General features: G+C 35.5%; 2 protein-coding genes across 2 annotated transcripts; one reads left to right on the top strand and one right to left on the bottom strand.

Annotated features, from left to right (window-relative positions):
* The first annotated feature begins 7688 nt into the window (after positions 1-7688).
* LOC104893560 (hypothetical protein) lies at positions 7689-11593 on the top strand. Its single transcript, XM_010679679.4, has 2 exons — positions 7689-8217; positions 11213-11593. Exons 1-2 carry the CDS (start codon positions 7780-7782, stop codon positions 11384-11386), a joined length of 612 nt encoding a protein of 203 aa, XP_010677981.2. The 5' UTR covers positions 7689-7779; the 3' UTR covers positions 11387-11593.
* Positions 11594-11784: 191 nt separating this feature from the next.
* Positions 11785-12840, bottom strand: LOC104893561 (non-specific lipid transfer protein GPI-anchored 10). Its single transcript, XM_048645401.2, has 3 exons — positions 12480-12840; positions 12243-12317; positions 11785-12116 (listed from the first exon to the last, which is right to left on the bottom strand). Exons 1-3 carry the CDS (start codon positions 12838-12840, stop codon positions 11974-11976), a joined length of 579 nt encoding a protein of 192 aa, XP_048501358.2. The 3' UTR covers positions 11785-11973.
* Positions 12841-16444: the final 3604 nt, after the last annotated feature.

The following is a 16444-nucleotide window of genomic DNA, read 5'->3' as shown; positions in this document are numbered from 1 at the left end:
ATTAAAATAAGTATATTTTGGGGTCCTCATATCTCGGGGCTCTATTCTATTGCCCTAATTACATGGGCTAAAAACCGCCCTTGTACAAGAGTACGAAAAGATTTTATAGGAGAGCAGAATTTTTTATTTGACAATTTGCGCATCTTATTTTTTTCCTTTGATTGGTCAGATGAATAGCCTTTGGGATACTCTTGCATAGACCGTGACATAGAGGCTCGAGCACTTAGATAATAGACGACGACGACAATGACAACACAAAATATATCAATAAAGTAAAATTAAAAAAAGTAGTATATTGAAATAAAAAATGTAGTTGAATTTTTGGGTATTTCTCGACTTTTCACATTGAAATGAAGGCCATTGAAATTGGTCTTGATTTTGCTAAAAGAATGGGTATTGAACGTTTTATTATTTTAACGAGCTTTTAAATACGTGCAAATTGTATGGAAAAGTTTATGCTCACCATTCAACGTAAGGCTGGAATGGGCCGTCACATGGTCAAAGTATAGTAACCAATGACAACAACAACATACATGTTAGCTAAAGCTGAGTGAATACACAAAAGGAAAGAAAAATAGGAAATGTAGACCTTGACATGACAATGTACACATGTGGGACAAAGAAAAGACTCGACTTAAACTCTACTCATATTACTTTATAATAAGATTAGCATTGAACGGGAACCTTCATCTCATGGATCATATGGGCTATTCATTACTACATGCCCCCAACAAGCGTCCCTTGGACCGACCTTTTCCTGTGGAAGTCTGACTAACCTTAGCCATCTCGATGCTTTACTCTAAACTAACAAGGTCATTACATCGTCGTGCATAGCCTACGAAGAAGTATACAACACGACAGTTGCAATTTTCCCTTATGTTCATTGCTCATAAGGAATACTACTTACGAGCTTTAATGCCAACTTCCTTTCTCTTTACGTGATTTAATAGATTATAGTAAACTCAAGAGAAAACATGTGAACACAGGTACACTTGTTTTATCTTGACATACTTGGTGATCAAATAATAAGTTACTTTTATTAAGTCCTTTAAGAGCTTACTTAATACTTACAAGAATATACTTGAGAACTCTAATAAAAGCTTTCTTAATGAAATATAACTTGTCTTCTAGTATATATGTAGTTGTCCGCTCTTCGAACTGCTAACGGAACATACTCAATAACCACAAACTAGAATTTCACTCTTAATTAAATAAAATCGCAGCGAAAAATATCCTTAATTACACCAATATTTCTACTAAATTCCCACATAATGATATACAATAACAACATCAATAACTATTCTCCAATCAACTATCTAGATACACTCCTTAAACCACAATGACATCTTGATCTCGATCCATTTTAACTTCCAAGCTTTCAATACACAACTTGCAAATTCAGGGAAGAAATACAAAACAAACTAATTCCTAAATGAGCGAAAAACTCGTAACCTTTACTTCAATCCGTTAAAAATAACTTTTGTATTTCAAATCATTTTCTTTCTTTACAACGCTGACATAACTCACTCTCTTAAAAATATAAGTGGCAAGTACAAGATTTGGACAAACGCCGCCTCCAAATTAAAGTTTGTTATGGGTACAACAATTCTACCCCCAAGGTTCATTATGGAGCATAGCCGACCATATCAGGTCAAACACTAGTAGATTAATTGCTTATTGCTGCGATGATATTGCTGCGATTTTACCCATACGCAACAATATATCACGTAAAAATAAAAATATAAAATAACCATATTGCTGCGATTTCGGCCGAAAACCGCAGCAATATGGTTTTAACAAAATTTTTAATATATTGATGCGGTTTCTGACAAAAACTACAGCAATATATTCAAATAATATAAAAAAAATATTATTTGAACCTATTGTTGCGGTTCCTAGAAAAAACCGCAACAATAGGCTTTAAAAATTAATATTAAGATAGTGGGGTGCCGTTATTATGTCATTTACCAACCTAGGGTTTCCCTCCCCTCTCTCTCTCCTCCTCTTACTCTCTCAGTTTCACGCCTCCCTCTCATCAATTTCTCTCCTCCTCTCACTCTCTCAGTTTCACGCCTCCCTCTCATGTTTCACGCCTCCCTCTCATCAGTTTCTCTCCTCCTCTCACTCTCTCAGATTAACGCCTCCCTCTCATCAGTTTCTCTCCTTCTCTCTTCCTCTAACCATCTCATCCTATCATCATTGTCTGATGGTTTAGCCACATGACCTTCGACAATATTCACTGCCCGACGACCGTTCGACAGCAGGCTGTGGCGGAGAACAAAGCAACGCATATTTTCTAGTCTCGGTGGCTCATCTCGAGATTTTCTCGTTGTCGTTTCAAGATGGCGAAGCAACGCAACTTCAATTGTCGTCGTTTCTCAGCGTTGGTTTCTTCTCCCTCTCCTTCATCCTCACCATGGCGAAGCAACACAGCTTTTCGGCCTCCGACGAAGCAAAATTTGTCTCTAGATTTCTGTTTCTTTTCTCTTTTTTTTTTAGTTTTTTTTTTTCATTTTTTTTTCGTTTTTTTATATCTGTTTGTTGTTTTTTTTTTCCTTGTAGATCTTTTTTTGGTTGATTTTTCATATTTCGTTTTAGATATTTTTTTTCCTTTTTTTTAGATCTGTTTATTGTTTTTTTTTTTTTGTTTTGTTGCTCATTTTAAAATTGGTTGATCAAGCGGTGCAACTAGTTCGCCCTGGAGGAGTTATTGTATATTCAACTTGTACGATAAACCCAAGTGAAAATGAAGCATTGGTGCGTTATGCTCTCGATACATACAAGTTTCTATAACTTTGATTTGGTGGACCGGGGTTGCTTGGTCGCTGTGAGTTATCTGATAGGTATACAGAGGAATGGTTAAGGCCAGGGGAGGAGGAACTTGTGCAGAGGTTTGATCCTTCAATATCTAACACAATTGGGTTTTATATAGCCAAGTTTAGTGTTGGTTGCAAAGAGACATAGGTGAGGTTTTTCCATGTGCATTTTTCACAGAGATGAATATCAAACATATCGTAGACAGGTTATTGTTGTTTGAACAGGTCTATTTGTCAAATCTTTATAGTTATTGTTTGAACCAACATTCTTTAGTAGTCTTAGTTTATGATTATTGAAGAATTTAGATATAATACATGTAGTGTTCAGAGGAAAATACCAGACTTTGTTGCTTGTAGAATTGAAGTATAGTTTTTTTCTTCATTAGTTTCATTTTCGTTTTTTTTGTTCACTTTTCTTATTGTAGTTTTTTTCTTTGTTAGTTTCATTTTATTTTCTGGTGGAAGTTTCTGATTTTTTGCTATTTTTCTTAATCTTTTTTATCTTTTGAATTTATTGGCAAAATGCAAAAAATTTTTTTTTTTTTTTGCTTACACCTGTACCTTGCGGTTTTCCTAAGAAACCGCAACAATATGCCTATTTTTTTATTATTGAATACAACATATTGCTGCGATTTTCCCTAGAAACCACAGAAATATACTTTATGAATTTGATATAAAATATATATATTGCTGCGGTTTAACCCAGAAACCGCAACAATATGGTCAAATATTGCTGCGGTTTAACCCAGAAACCGCAACAATATGTTCAAATATTGCTGCGGTTTAAAACCGCATCTTAAAACCGCATCAATATATTAATTACCTATTGTTGCCCCCTTAATTGCTGCGCGGCCAAAACCGTCGTAATAGGCCACTTAATGACCGCATCGATAAGGATTTATTCTACTAGTGAAAAGAGTAATAACCATCCTCCACCCATACCTTGCCCACTTTCTATTTTCAATTCATAAATCCAGCAAAACAATTGTGTATTCATATTATCAAATAATATTTCCAGAATCAACTCACAACATCATATTCATAACCACAGCCATAGTACGAACTAATTTATCAAAAATAGAATAAAGAGATCCACACACACATGGGCATAAGTAAATTATTTTAGTGAACATAAAAGTTACTTCATTTGTGATCCATTCTTTAACTCTGACAATAAGAACTTTGAGAACTACATAATCCTATCAGCTTTCTTGAATTCCATAACATTGTTCCATAATTAAACTCAATGACAATAACGATAATCAATAACATAACTATTCTAAACTAGAAAATGAAACCATAACCAATTCCTAATTTAAAGATCCTTTATGACAATAATCTTAATTCCTCAACTCTCAAATAACCACAAATTCAACAACTATTCTCAAACTAATCAAAACTAGAAAACGGAACCATAATCCATTCTCAATTTAGAATCTATATACGCTTATCATTATTCCCTAATTACATGTTATGTAAACCGAACTTGTCATCATATAACAACAATTCTTAACAAATACTATAACCATTCATCAATAACCATTCCAAATATAAACGAACACAACTCCTTTTAACTAAACTCATAATCAATTTGCTAATTGTTAGGGGCCAGATTATCCTAACTTGGCATCAAACGAAGCAGCCAAGTTATGTTACTTCGCCAAGGTCAGGTCGCAGAAGTCCATTAAGCGTATAAAAAGAACAAGGATCGCTGACTTGGCAGGAGGTTGGGGTTTATCCTACATTTAAGGAAGTAGCGTATAATGGAGAAGAAAGTGGGCTAAAGATAACTACCAAGGGAAGAGATATACGCACGTCCCATTAGAATAAGATCTGGGCCAATCAGCATCAAGGGAAAAAACGGCTATGAAGCAACGTCATTATTCTAATTTAGTATAAATAGTCCATTATCTCAGATATTGTAAATCATCACTGGCTACTTTCTCTACTCTCTCTCTAGCTAAGCACTTGTATTCTCTCACAAACCCGAGCAATATAGTGAATTGGCAGATCAAACCTGTGCTGACTATTCAGATACACTCAAAGATATTTGACTGAGATTCAAGCTTTATCAGCCCTCATTCGAATATACCCAAACAAAACTCAAACTCAGGTTGACGTCGACAAAACGTCATCCCACACTCAAACTCAGGTTGACTTTGACAACGTAACAGGTCAGTCTACATTCAACTCCACGTCGACACCAACACGTGTCACTCTCAAGTGACGGAACAGAATCAGAGGACTTAGTTTATTTTCATTATAAACTGTTTACAGAGATTGTACTCAATACATTTATTGAAATATAATTTCTTTGTTACTTTGTTTCTTGTCTTATATTATTTTGACTCGAAATTTTTTGTGTATACAATAAGTTTTAAAAGAATATTATTAAAAATGGAATATTTGCTTATCGAAAATAAAATAATTTTCACAAAAAATAGAATATAATTTTCTACTGAAAAATAAGTTTAAAACGAACATTTGCTTATTGAATATAGAACAACTTTTATGAAAAATACGACTTTTTTTTGCTAAAACATATGCTTAAAATGAACATTTGTTGAAATTAAACATTTACTCATCGAAAATGGAACAAATTTACTGAGTGCATGTTGTGCACCGTGCTCCTGGGAGTGTAGAATCTTTAGATGATGAAAGAGAAACTTGGAGAAAATTAGAAAGACTACATTTATATATTTTTTTCATACATAAATAACTAAATAAAACAATCTTTAAATAGGCATATAAAACACTACTAATACTGCCCACTACTTAATCCACTACTTGTTATCCCACTAAATAAACCATTATGTAGATCACTATAGAGCAACTCCAATGGTTAAGCAAAATGGAAATTTAGCTAAGTTGCCACCTAGATTTCTCTAGCTAACTTCACTTTAAATCAAAACCCCAACAATGGTTAAGCCAAATTCATTGAGTTGCTTGAAATATAACCATTGGTGGAAAAATCAAAGATGTAGCATGTGGGTCCAACCACACTTTTATGTTTCCTTTCAATAGCTTGTGCGTGAAACCCATTTGCTACAACAATTGACAGTGAAGGCCACGCACTATATCTTTCTTCATCCTCCAACAACATTGGGCCCACATAATTGGCTTGGCAAATTTGGCTTTGTAGAGCAAAGTTCATTAGCTAAATTGTTTCCAGCAACTTACTCCAACGGTTGGGCAAGTGGCTTAATATTTCTGAAATTTGCTAGCAAGTCCCTCTTCAAGCACCATTGGAGTTGCTCTAATTATTAGTAATTAGTTCTAAGTGAAAGTATTGGGTCAGACCGTCTGACCAAATACTTACTGTCAGACGGGCTGACCCAAATGAAAAAAAACCACACTTCCTCCACTGTAGTTCTTATATTCTGTGTCTTGAGATTGAGGTGTCCCGCGTATAGCTTACAAATACTCCAACATCTTTTTTTTTTTTTTTAAGTATTTCATTCAATTCTTTCATTCAGAAGCAAGAGTAGAAGATTTCTATACGAGCAGAAGATGGTTGCCGCAGAATTGAATGAAAAGTAGCAGAATTGAATGAGATTGTTGCCGCAGAAATTCTTGAGGAAGGGGAAAATCTTCACAAGGGGAAATTCTTTCTTGAGATTTCAAGTAATTAAGAATTAATGTGTTAATTTCATGTGAATGGTGGGAAGAAACGCAGAAGCAGAGGAGAGAGAAAGAATGAAAATCCCCCTTGTGAAGAGGAAGGGGAAGATCGCATGAAATTACTTGAGATTTCCACCATTCACAACAAATTGAGGTTCGATGTTTTCTTCATGAAATTCTTAATTTCAGTCTTCATTCTTTTCCTATTTTCCATTTTCAGATGGTTATTTTTTTTTTGTTTCAGTTGGTTATTGTTTTGTTTCAGTTAGTTATTGTTTTGTTTCAGTTGGTTATTGTTTTGTTTCAGTTAGTTATTGTTTTGTTTCAGTTGGACTTTGTTTCGTAATATGTGTACCAACTGAAAGAAATAATAGACCAACTGAAATAAATAATAGACCAACTGAAACAAATAATGGACCAACTGAAAAAAAATTAAGACTAACTGAAAAAAATGAAGACTAACTGAAAAAAAATTAAGACTAACTGAAAAAAAATTAAGACTAATTGAAAAAAAATTAAGACTAACTAAAAAAATGAAGACAACCTGAAAAAAAATGAAAACTACCTGAAAAAAAAAGACCAACTGAAACCCAAGTGCGTCTAACTGAAGCACAAGTGCTTCTAACTGAAGTGGTCCGACCAATTGTATTGTGTCAGACGAGTCTTAAGAAAACTATTTGATTAGTTTTGGAGCATAATCCAACAGGAGCACAATAGAATTTTGAGCTTGAGCCTATTGCAAAACTAGAATTTTTTGCACGCGATGCGTGCTTGAATTTTTTCGAAATAGAGACTCGATTTTCTTCGGCATAAGAGTCAAATTTTGAACATTAGACATACGAAGTATAATTGTTTTTAGTTGCAAAATTTGATTGGTTTAGTTTCTGTCACTTAAGTCTCTCACCATTATTTTTGTTTTTTTTTTTACTTTTCAAAGTTAAATTCTATGAATAAAATATAAATTTTATTGAATTTATTTATGATTTCTAATATTATAATTTTTTAGTTGATTTTTGAATTAAGTACAATACTTCATAAATTGTAAAGAAAGTAGGCACTTTGATTTCAAGTCAATTTTTTCATAGATTGTAGTTTGTAAGTGAATTTGTAATTTAAAAAGGGAAGGGGGGCAAAATAGGCATTTCAAAAAAGGACACCATTACTCCCCCTTCCCTTATATAATAGAGATAAAGAGAACAACAATGATAATATGACGGGGTGGAGCTTAAATAATCACTTACTTGAAGAACCAAAAAGGAAAGATAATAAAAAAAAAAAACCCATACTGAAAAAAAAGCTCACAAGCTTCTCGTCCACTCAAAAAAGAAAAAAGAAAAACAGAATGGCTCTCACCATTAACAAACCCATTGGTGGTGCCACTCTATTCAACAAATACACCACTATCACCACCACCACCACCTTGTCAAACACTCAATTATCAATCCAATTCTTCCGGTCTCCACTTTCTCTCTCCTCAAGAACAACAACAACAACAACAACAACCTTCATCGCATCCGCCACTGGAAAATTCAGCTCTCGAACTGGTAAATTCGACAGCAAAAACAGAAGAAATTCTTCGACGACAACTAAGGATGAAGATAAGAAGAATGTTATGATTGGAGATTTTGAGAATAATGGTGATGATGTGATTGAAGGTGTTGATGATGGCTATTTCTTGCCTGACTTGCCTGGTCTTCAAACTGACTTTTGGGAGGGACCTCAGTGGGATACTTTTGGCTTTGTTGTTCAGTATTTGTGGGCTTTTGGTATTGTTTTTGCGGTAATTTCTTCCTTTTCTTTCTCTTATTCTTTGCTATTTTAAATGATTAATTTAAGCCTTAAAGTCAGGAAATGGAATAATGGATGGTGTTTTGCATGTGAAAACTTTGTTAATTAGGGCCTGTTCGTTATGGTTTGAGTTAATTGAAACTAAAAAACAGAATTTTGGAAACTAAAGTAGTTTCCCTTTGTCTGTTGTCAGCTTTTTTCAATACAAAAGTGAGTTTCAAGTCTTTTTAATTTAGTTAAATTCAGGTGAGTTCTAACATCTTATAAAATAAACTTCAATAATATCTAGTTAAGTTCATTTCAGATAAGGTAAGGAGTATTCAAGTGAATAGAACGCATCCTAACCATAGGATAAAGTACGAGTAAGTTTAAGTTCATTATATATACACTAACACTATCACCCTGATTAAATAATAGACTGTTTTTGTTGAAGCTTATGCTTTATTATGATATAAAAATACTTATACTTCTAAGAGATGTTGAACGCAAAGCACTCCATCTCCATCTGGCTTATTTAATCAAATTTGTGATAAATACAGCAGGTATGTGTATGAAGCCATGAGGGTATTATCCTCGGAGTGGAACATGCCTGTCCGAACAACAAACTTAGGGGGTGTCTTCTCATATGAACCAAACACCCCCTTATAGATTTCAAAAGTTGTAAAATCCTTGTCCGAATTGATAATATGAACCAAACGCCCCCTTATAGATTTCAAAAGTTGACAAGGAGTCAACGAGAGTCCCAACTATGCCCCTCTTCTTTAAACAACTCTAACTATTGAATAACCTGAAATATTCTCAACTTTAGATGTCTTCTCATAATAATCCCTTGTTACTTGTAGCATTTAAATTGGTAAAGAAGATTCTTTTCTTTTGAAGATTATTGATTTTGCTATCAATTGATTTTGCTATCAATTCATTATTTAACAAGTCATAAATCATACAAGATTATTTTGGGAAGACACCCCCAAAGTTAGGGACTATCCTGAGTTAATTAGTAGTTCGGACTGTTTAAAGTAGAGAGGACATAGTCGAGACTGCTCATGTCAATTTTTCAAAGATTTTACAAGTTAAGTGGTTTATGTTGGTGTGAGGTACTCTCTTTTGATCAAAATATCAAGTATCTTACTCTAACATCATTTTAGGTACTTTGCCCAATATCAGAGATTAGGGATATGGTTTAGTCAAACACACAATTTGTGTATAATGTGAAGCCACATAATAAAGTAACGTTGCTTTGCTGTGAAAAGTAGGCAAATCCACTTATTTGCCTTCGAGATGGATTTATGATGGGGCTTGATGTCTTGTATATTTGGGAAAAGAAAGGAGGACCAGCTAGTGTGAATTCCAGTTTCCAGTTTGAAGCTAAAATAGAGAGATAGAACATAGAAAAGCTAATGAATACATACTTCTTTTTTTTTGGAAAGTCAGTAATTTGTATTCCCAAAAAGGTAAGATTTACCACCTAAGACCAACAGTAGAAGAAAACAAACCTTCCAGGAAGGACCCTTCTCATATCTACAAAGGTCATGCACCAACTAACCTTTACAAGGCCAAACTTAGACTAATTACAAACTAACATGTGACTCTGTTCAAAACCCTCTAGTGACAAACGTTTACAGTGTGAATTTCCCTATAAGACTTCTGAATACATTCTGTACAATGTATCTTATTTCTCCTATACTGTGCTTAACAGTAGCAAACTTGCTGTTCCGGAAAAGCATCATTCCCGACCATCCACAGTTGATAGATAGTAGCTGCAATAGCCACTCTAATCACCTTACTCCTGCAACAGGTCCACTTGTAATCATTGGCAACCACTTGAGCATCTTAGGTAGTCTCGTAGCACCATATCAATCTAAACATAGAAGAATGCTGTGAATACATCTCTTACTGCATGAACAGTCAAATAGGGTTATTACTATATTTTATAGTTAAGGAAGGATTTAAATCAAATAGGAGCATATATTAGCTGCAACTAAGAGCATGTGCTCTAAGGTGAGGCAAATGGTTGTAGGAGATGGTCCCACAATGATTTATTATGAACTTTTCAATTCTATGGGATGTTTTTTTTAAGGAACTTTGGACATCTCACTTACTTGCTCTTTAATCCTTTTGTACAATCAAAATAATTTACAGGGAACAAGTCGTTCATTCCTCATATACCCTCTAGATTGTTGCTTTTTTCTAGGTGCACAGTCTGCACACATTATTTGACGTATCTAATAATTTGCTTTTTAATTGTGTTTCTTGAATATCTCGCATATCAAACTTTGTGAGTATTGCTTGAAACATGTGGAGGTTTTCCAACAAATTATTTTGACATATAGAGACTCATCAATTCATTATTAGAGACTGTAGAAAAGACATGAATTGCCTATTTTGTAGCGAGGCTTGTGAAAGTCCAAAGTAATCTATTGATGAGAGATTTGAAAACCATGCTTGCTGGCTTGCTGCAACTTAGTGTAAAGGAACTTTTAGTTTGCTAAATTCCTTTTGCCAATGAATTTTAGCAAGTTCTCAACATTTGGTTGAGCATACAAAATCTGTTGTAAGCCTAATAGTGTCTACTGAGTCATAGAGGAACTAGGATTTCATGGTAATACTTTTAGATGAGTTTCCCTATCTCGTGTTTTGGTGGTTAATTTGAGTGTCTTATCATTAGAGAGGTTAAGACATGCAGTCATTTCCTTCTAGTCTTTCGCTGTGATTTCTGATTGACTCTTATGACTTATGGCCTGTTATATGAAGGCATTAGGATTAGCACATTTGTCTACTTTATGCTGATGTGAAATACTTTTTTTTTTTTTAAGTTTATGTTGCTGTCATCTTAGCCATTGCTCTGTTGGATAGTCAGTCTTAAGATGTTGCACGATACAATTATATGCATGTCTATGCTTGTATCTACATCTTTCACCATCAACTTGCAGCGCTAAAGTCTGTTTAATTTTTTTATACTGACTTTATGTTTGATTTGGTCCTGACAGCTGATTGCATGTGGCATTGCTGTGGCCACCTTCAACGAAGGGGCTACAGATTTTAGAGAAACTCCTGCATTCAAGGAATCTATCCAGTCACAGGACCTCTTGGAAGGACCCGAGGCTTCTGACACGGATGTATTCGAGTCTAATCCTACTGAGGAGGCTCCAGCTTTGGAATAGCAACAAGGTATTGGAACAAAGCACTATCTACAACTTGGTTATGATGGAACAGCAATTATCTTAGCCTTAAATTTGTCCTGTATTGCTTTTTATTTTCCTCTGTATACATAGAGTAAGGCTACCCGTGTAAGAAATGTGTAAACACTAGGAGTGACAAGATAGAATGAAGGTCTTTTTAATAGCTATAAATTATACTTGAAGACTTAATACGTTGTCCCTCTATTTTATTGGAATGTCTATTCCTTGTAGAAGAGGAAGTGGGATTACAGAACGTCTACTCCTGTTCACACTCATGCTATCGTTTGTTTCCCCGACTCGTGTATATGCATTACATACTGAAGGGATTATGATCATGCAAGCACCATTCAAGTTGGGGAAAAATGGTGGGGGAGGGGGTAGCGGCGGGAAAGTGTAGAGTAATAAACTGCTGTAAAAAAGGTAAATTCTTGGTTATGAATTGATAGAATAAGGGTTCAATTAACTAGTATGAAATCATATGTGGACAAAGTACTACTTGTCTTTTTTGATTCTCCCTAGCCTAGATGCAATTACACAGTCATCGTCATCAGTTTCTTCATCAACAACGATCACGCTAAGTTTTCTAACAGTAGAAAGATCGCTGCTACAGCAACTCCCCAAATCTGACAGCCTGCTAACTTGTAAGCTGAGCTCTTCCCTAACCCAAATCTGACAGTGCTTGGCCTTGGTGCAACATTAATAGTTGGAGCCCCTAAAACTCAGAAAACCAAATTAACCAATTATTTTCTTGCCAAATTTTTGCTATAGAAAATAAATAATTTCTTAGTAGTTATAAACTCAGATATCTTGCAGCCGAGTGAAGTCCAGAAATTCCTACCTGCAGCAGCAGCGGCACTTGGACTGTTCCTGAATGAATCCGGAGATGCTGGTGATATAGGAGGTGCTGATCCACCTTTTACTCAACCCACCAAAAAAGTAAAAACAAAGAAAACCAAATTGAACGAAAAACATGTTAGCTAAGTACACTGATAAGTGATAAAGAAGTTAAATGTACATATATGTCAGGACCTCAGAATTTTCATGTAATATAGAGGAGTCAGAAGTGAATGTATACCTGAAGGTGAGCAAGTAGAGGGGTCAATTTGGGGACTACAGAGGCCAGGCAGCTGAAGAGCGAGGGTAGTGTTGATAGGGAGAGATGCCAATGCAGTACCATTGAGGAAGAGGCAGAGGCAACTTCGCTGCTGGTCGTACACTTGAATGAGGTTATCACAGCACTGTTCAGTGGGCCCTGGAGTTTGCCCTTCCACGAACGGTGCACATGGAGCGAGTACAATGAGGCGTGGCCCACACTCTGCCATTGTCGCGGGTGAAGGGGTAATAGGAGTTATCTGTGATTGAGTAAAGGTGAGGAAGGAGACGAGAAATAGCAACGAAGTAACGGTGATTTGAGAGAGGAGATAGCAAGGCACCATTTTGTGAGACCTTCTCTTTCTTGGGTTTAAATTAATAAAGATGGAGGTCTTATACTCTTATTAATGGTGCCAAGGTCTGGGTTAATATATAGGAGACATGAAAATGCATATGTTGAGTGTGAATAGCTACATGCCAGTTGTGTGTTTCATCCACATGCATCTCTTATTTTTCTCTACATAACAAACCTTGACAACTTTTTGTGGTAACAAGTCTCTGACCTGTAAGTAAATAACTCAGCCCTCTTCAACATTTATATATATATATATATTTGTTCTAGGAATTGGATGAGTTTCATGACCAAGTGATGGAAATGTTACATTGAACAAAATATCATCTGAATTTCATTGAACGACATTAATTTGACTACTAAGCATTACCATTTGTTTCTAGATTAGAAGCTAGAAATGAACATTGTTTGCAGTTTGTGATATCTGATTTAGCTAGCTATTACAGTTGACATGGATTTGGCTCACTAAATTTCCTCGTTTTTCAATATCTAGTTCACTTTTCCTCACAGAATAATAGTGCCATTTATTCTATAAAAAACTTTCATTTTGATAGGCATTTCGACGAGTTTTTAAAAGACTACATTTTTCTCTACATAAAAAACGAAAGAAATACCACTCAGTACTTGTTATTATTAATTTTTACTTTCATAAAACCATTAACCATTTACATCTTTGTTTTCGGTATTACGAAGGAACTTATGTTCTTGGTGCTTGGTCCATAACGATGATCGTTCTCAAGTCCAGCGAGACCATATCATGATGTCAAATCTTTTACATCTTTGCAATTTTCTTTAGCCTTAGGCATAATAAATGAACTTCTAGCTGGAAGTACCAAAGTCTTTGTATCTTTATTACATTTACAGGGACAATGGTGTCAAGTCTTTTACATGCAATTCTGCAGCATGTAGTTCACATTTTTCTTTATGCCAAAGATGGTGCGCATGATCCAAGAGCAAGATGTGCATCATGCACCTTGATCCATAATATAATTCGGTGTTGCTAGCATGCATGAGCATTAATAAACCAGACAAATGGTTGTAAAATTTTGTTACCACATCTTTGTATCATCAAGGTGATGCGATATATTATTTATTAGTGAAGTGATAAGTCAATTAAAATCTCTCAAATCTGACAAGAAGGTGAATGGAGAAAATATTATAAGGCAAGAGTGTTATAGCTGAATTTTCACAGGTCTAGATAAGATGACATTCACGACAGAATATGCATCCCAACGGTCTAGACGTGAGTATAACAGATTGGCTATATTAAGGAATATAGGCCAATTTGGAAGGAACATGTTCTCTTGGTTTGAGTTTGAACGAGTAAAGAGACTCAATGAATAACGACACACTTGCAAAGAATTAGAAGAGAAGTAGCATGGAGGATAGCTATTCCAAGATCATCTCCTTGATTTTAGGAAACTTTTGGACGTGTCACAAAGCCTATAAATGCAAGATTAAATGATGGAAATTGCACGCAAAGCTATCATACAAATCCTGTGAGTATATCTTATAAGCGTTATTATAGAGCAAACTCTTTGATTATTATTCATTGTTTTTACATTCTTAGATTGTCTACTTGATTTTAGGAACCACTTTGACGTGTCCCAAAGCCTATAAATACAAGATCAAATGTTGGAAATCGGACGCACAAGCTATCATAGAAACCCTCGGAGTACTTACAAGCATTCTGGAGCAAACACTTTGATTATGTTTCATTGTTATTGCATTTGATACATCACATTGTACGTAGAAAATTTACTTAGGTTGTATTATTATCGTGAGAAATCAATGATGGTTGCATCTAGTGATGGTGGACTCACAACTACTCTCGATTTCTTGCCCATTTTCATTGGGATTTTTTCGCATTAACATTTCCTTGCATCATTCTCCTGATTTTTCCTCCATTATTTCATTCCAATTCGTCTAGTTGTTGACGTCCCAATTAATTCTTGTCCTTAATTGAGCAAAATTTCACGTAAAAAATTTGGCGCCCACCGCAGGGCCAATACTTAGACCCTAATCTTTTTTCAATAGTGAAGAGCAATGGCCTCATAAATGACTCTTGAAGAAATGATAAAGATGTATGAGCAGATGAAAGCAGAAATGGCATAAATCAAAAAAGAATAATGAACACATGTCGTCTGAATTCACCAAGTCGCAAGAAAAAGTAGTCAAACACTCCAAGAAGAGTTGGCGTCAACCAAAGCCTCAAATTCAAGCGCTAACAAAATATCAAGAAAATCAGGTCCATAGGTAGTCTCTCTAATGCAGACAACGCTGATTCCGACGAACACGAAGAACCTGACTCCAATGAGGAAAAAGACGAAGATCAGAATCAAAAGAATAATGTTATCTTCTAAATTTCGAGGAGCTCCAACCCCAAGTATCGTGGAGCATAGAGACGCTATGCAGCGGCATCATTCATCGAGAAGATCACAAAGCTAAGCTCCCCAAAAAGCTTAACCTCCCAATACTGACCGCAACATATGATGGATCTAATAACTCAACTAAGCATGTCGCCTAGTACACGGAGAGAATCTGGCAAGCGCCAATCCCTTGGAATTTGGTCGAGGCTTGCATGTGTAAGTCTTTTGGAGCAACCTTGACTAGACCAAGATTAATGGCTCAGATATTTGAAACCTAGAAGCATCGATAACTGCTCAATTTTGGTCAACAAGTTCTACGACAAGTTTGAAGCAAGTTGCAATCTCGACAAGCAAACCAGTGACTTAGATGGTGTCGTGCAAAAGCTAAGAGAATTCGTTTACGACTATTTCAATCGTCCCAACAAGGAGATGATCGGGATCAAAGATCTGGATGCCAAGACGACAATAGGGTGCTTTAGAAAGGGTCTCATCTTGCGTTCCAAGTTATATAACCGACTAACAAAGTAATACCCGTGTAAGTCCTTTGAAGAAGTGAAGTCTAGAGCCCTGGCTTAAATGAAATTAGAAGAGGATGATGCCATCCTTAACACAATTTTAACGCACAACACGTCAAAAGGGTTAATCGATCTAAACACATTTGTCCCAAAGTGAAACAACTGAAGATCTCATCCGTATAGTAGTCTAAACCAAGTAAATAATGTTCATGATGTGCAGGAAAATGCAGGTACGGACATGAAGGTTGACAACAACACCTTTTACGACATCGAGTCATATGGATTTTTGGTCGACGTCGGAGGAACGGTAAATGCATATACAAAGATCGAAGCCCTTGTGCGTTGGCCATGGAAGAATTATCGTCTAGACGCCCAAATGGACCAGAGAAAGTGGTGTCAATTCCATCACAACCACTGTCACAAGACAAAGGATTGTATCGCACAAGACATCTCCATGACCTGCTTAGAGACAAAGGGAAAACCTCCTCTAATAAAATCCCCCTAAGAAAAATTCTCTCACATCACAGTCGCATGTAAAGGTATTTAATGTTATTTATGATGAATACGATATTTGTGGAAGAACATATTCTATAGTAAAAAAGCTAGCAAGAGAGGGATCTCCCTCGTCAAAAGTACCTAAAGATTGCAGGTTAGAAGATGAAAGGAGACTGGAGGTGATGCCTATCACGTTCAAAGACGACGATATTTGTTA

Source organism: Beta vulgaris, chromosome 5, assembly GCF_026745355.1.
Source record: "Beta vulgaris subsp. vulgaris cultivar EL10 chromosome 5, EL10.2, whole genome shotgun sequence".
NCBI lineage: Eukaryota > Viridiplantae > Streptophyta > Magnoliopsida > Caryophyllales > Amaranthaceae > Beta > Beta vulgaris.
The sequence above is the reverse complement of the archived record's forward strand: the minus strand, read 5'-3'. Positions and strand labels throughout refer to the sequence as shown.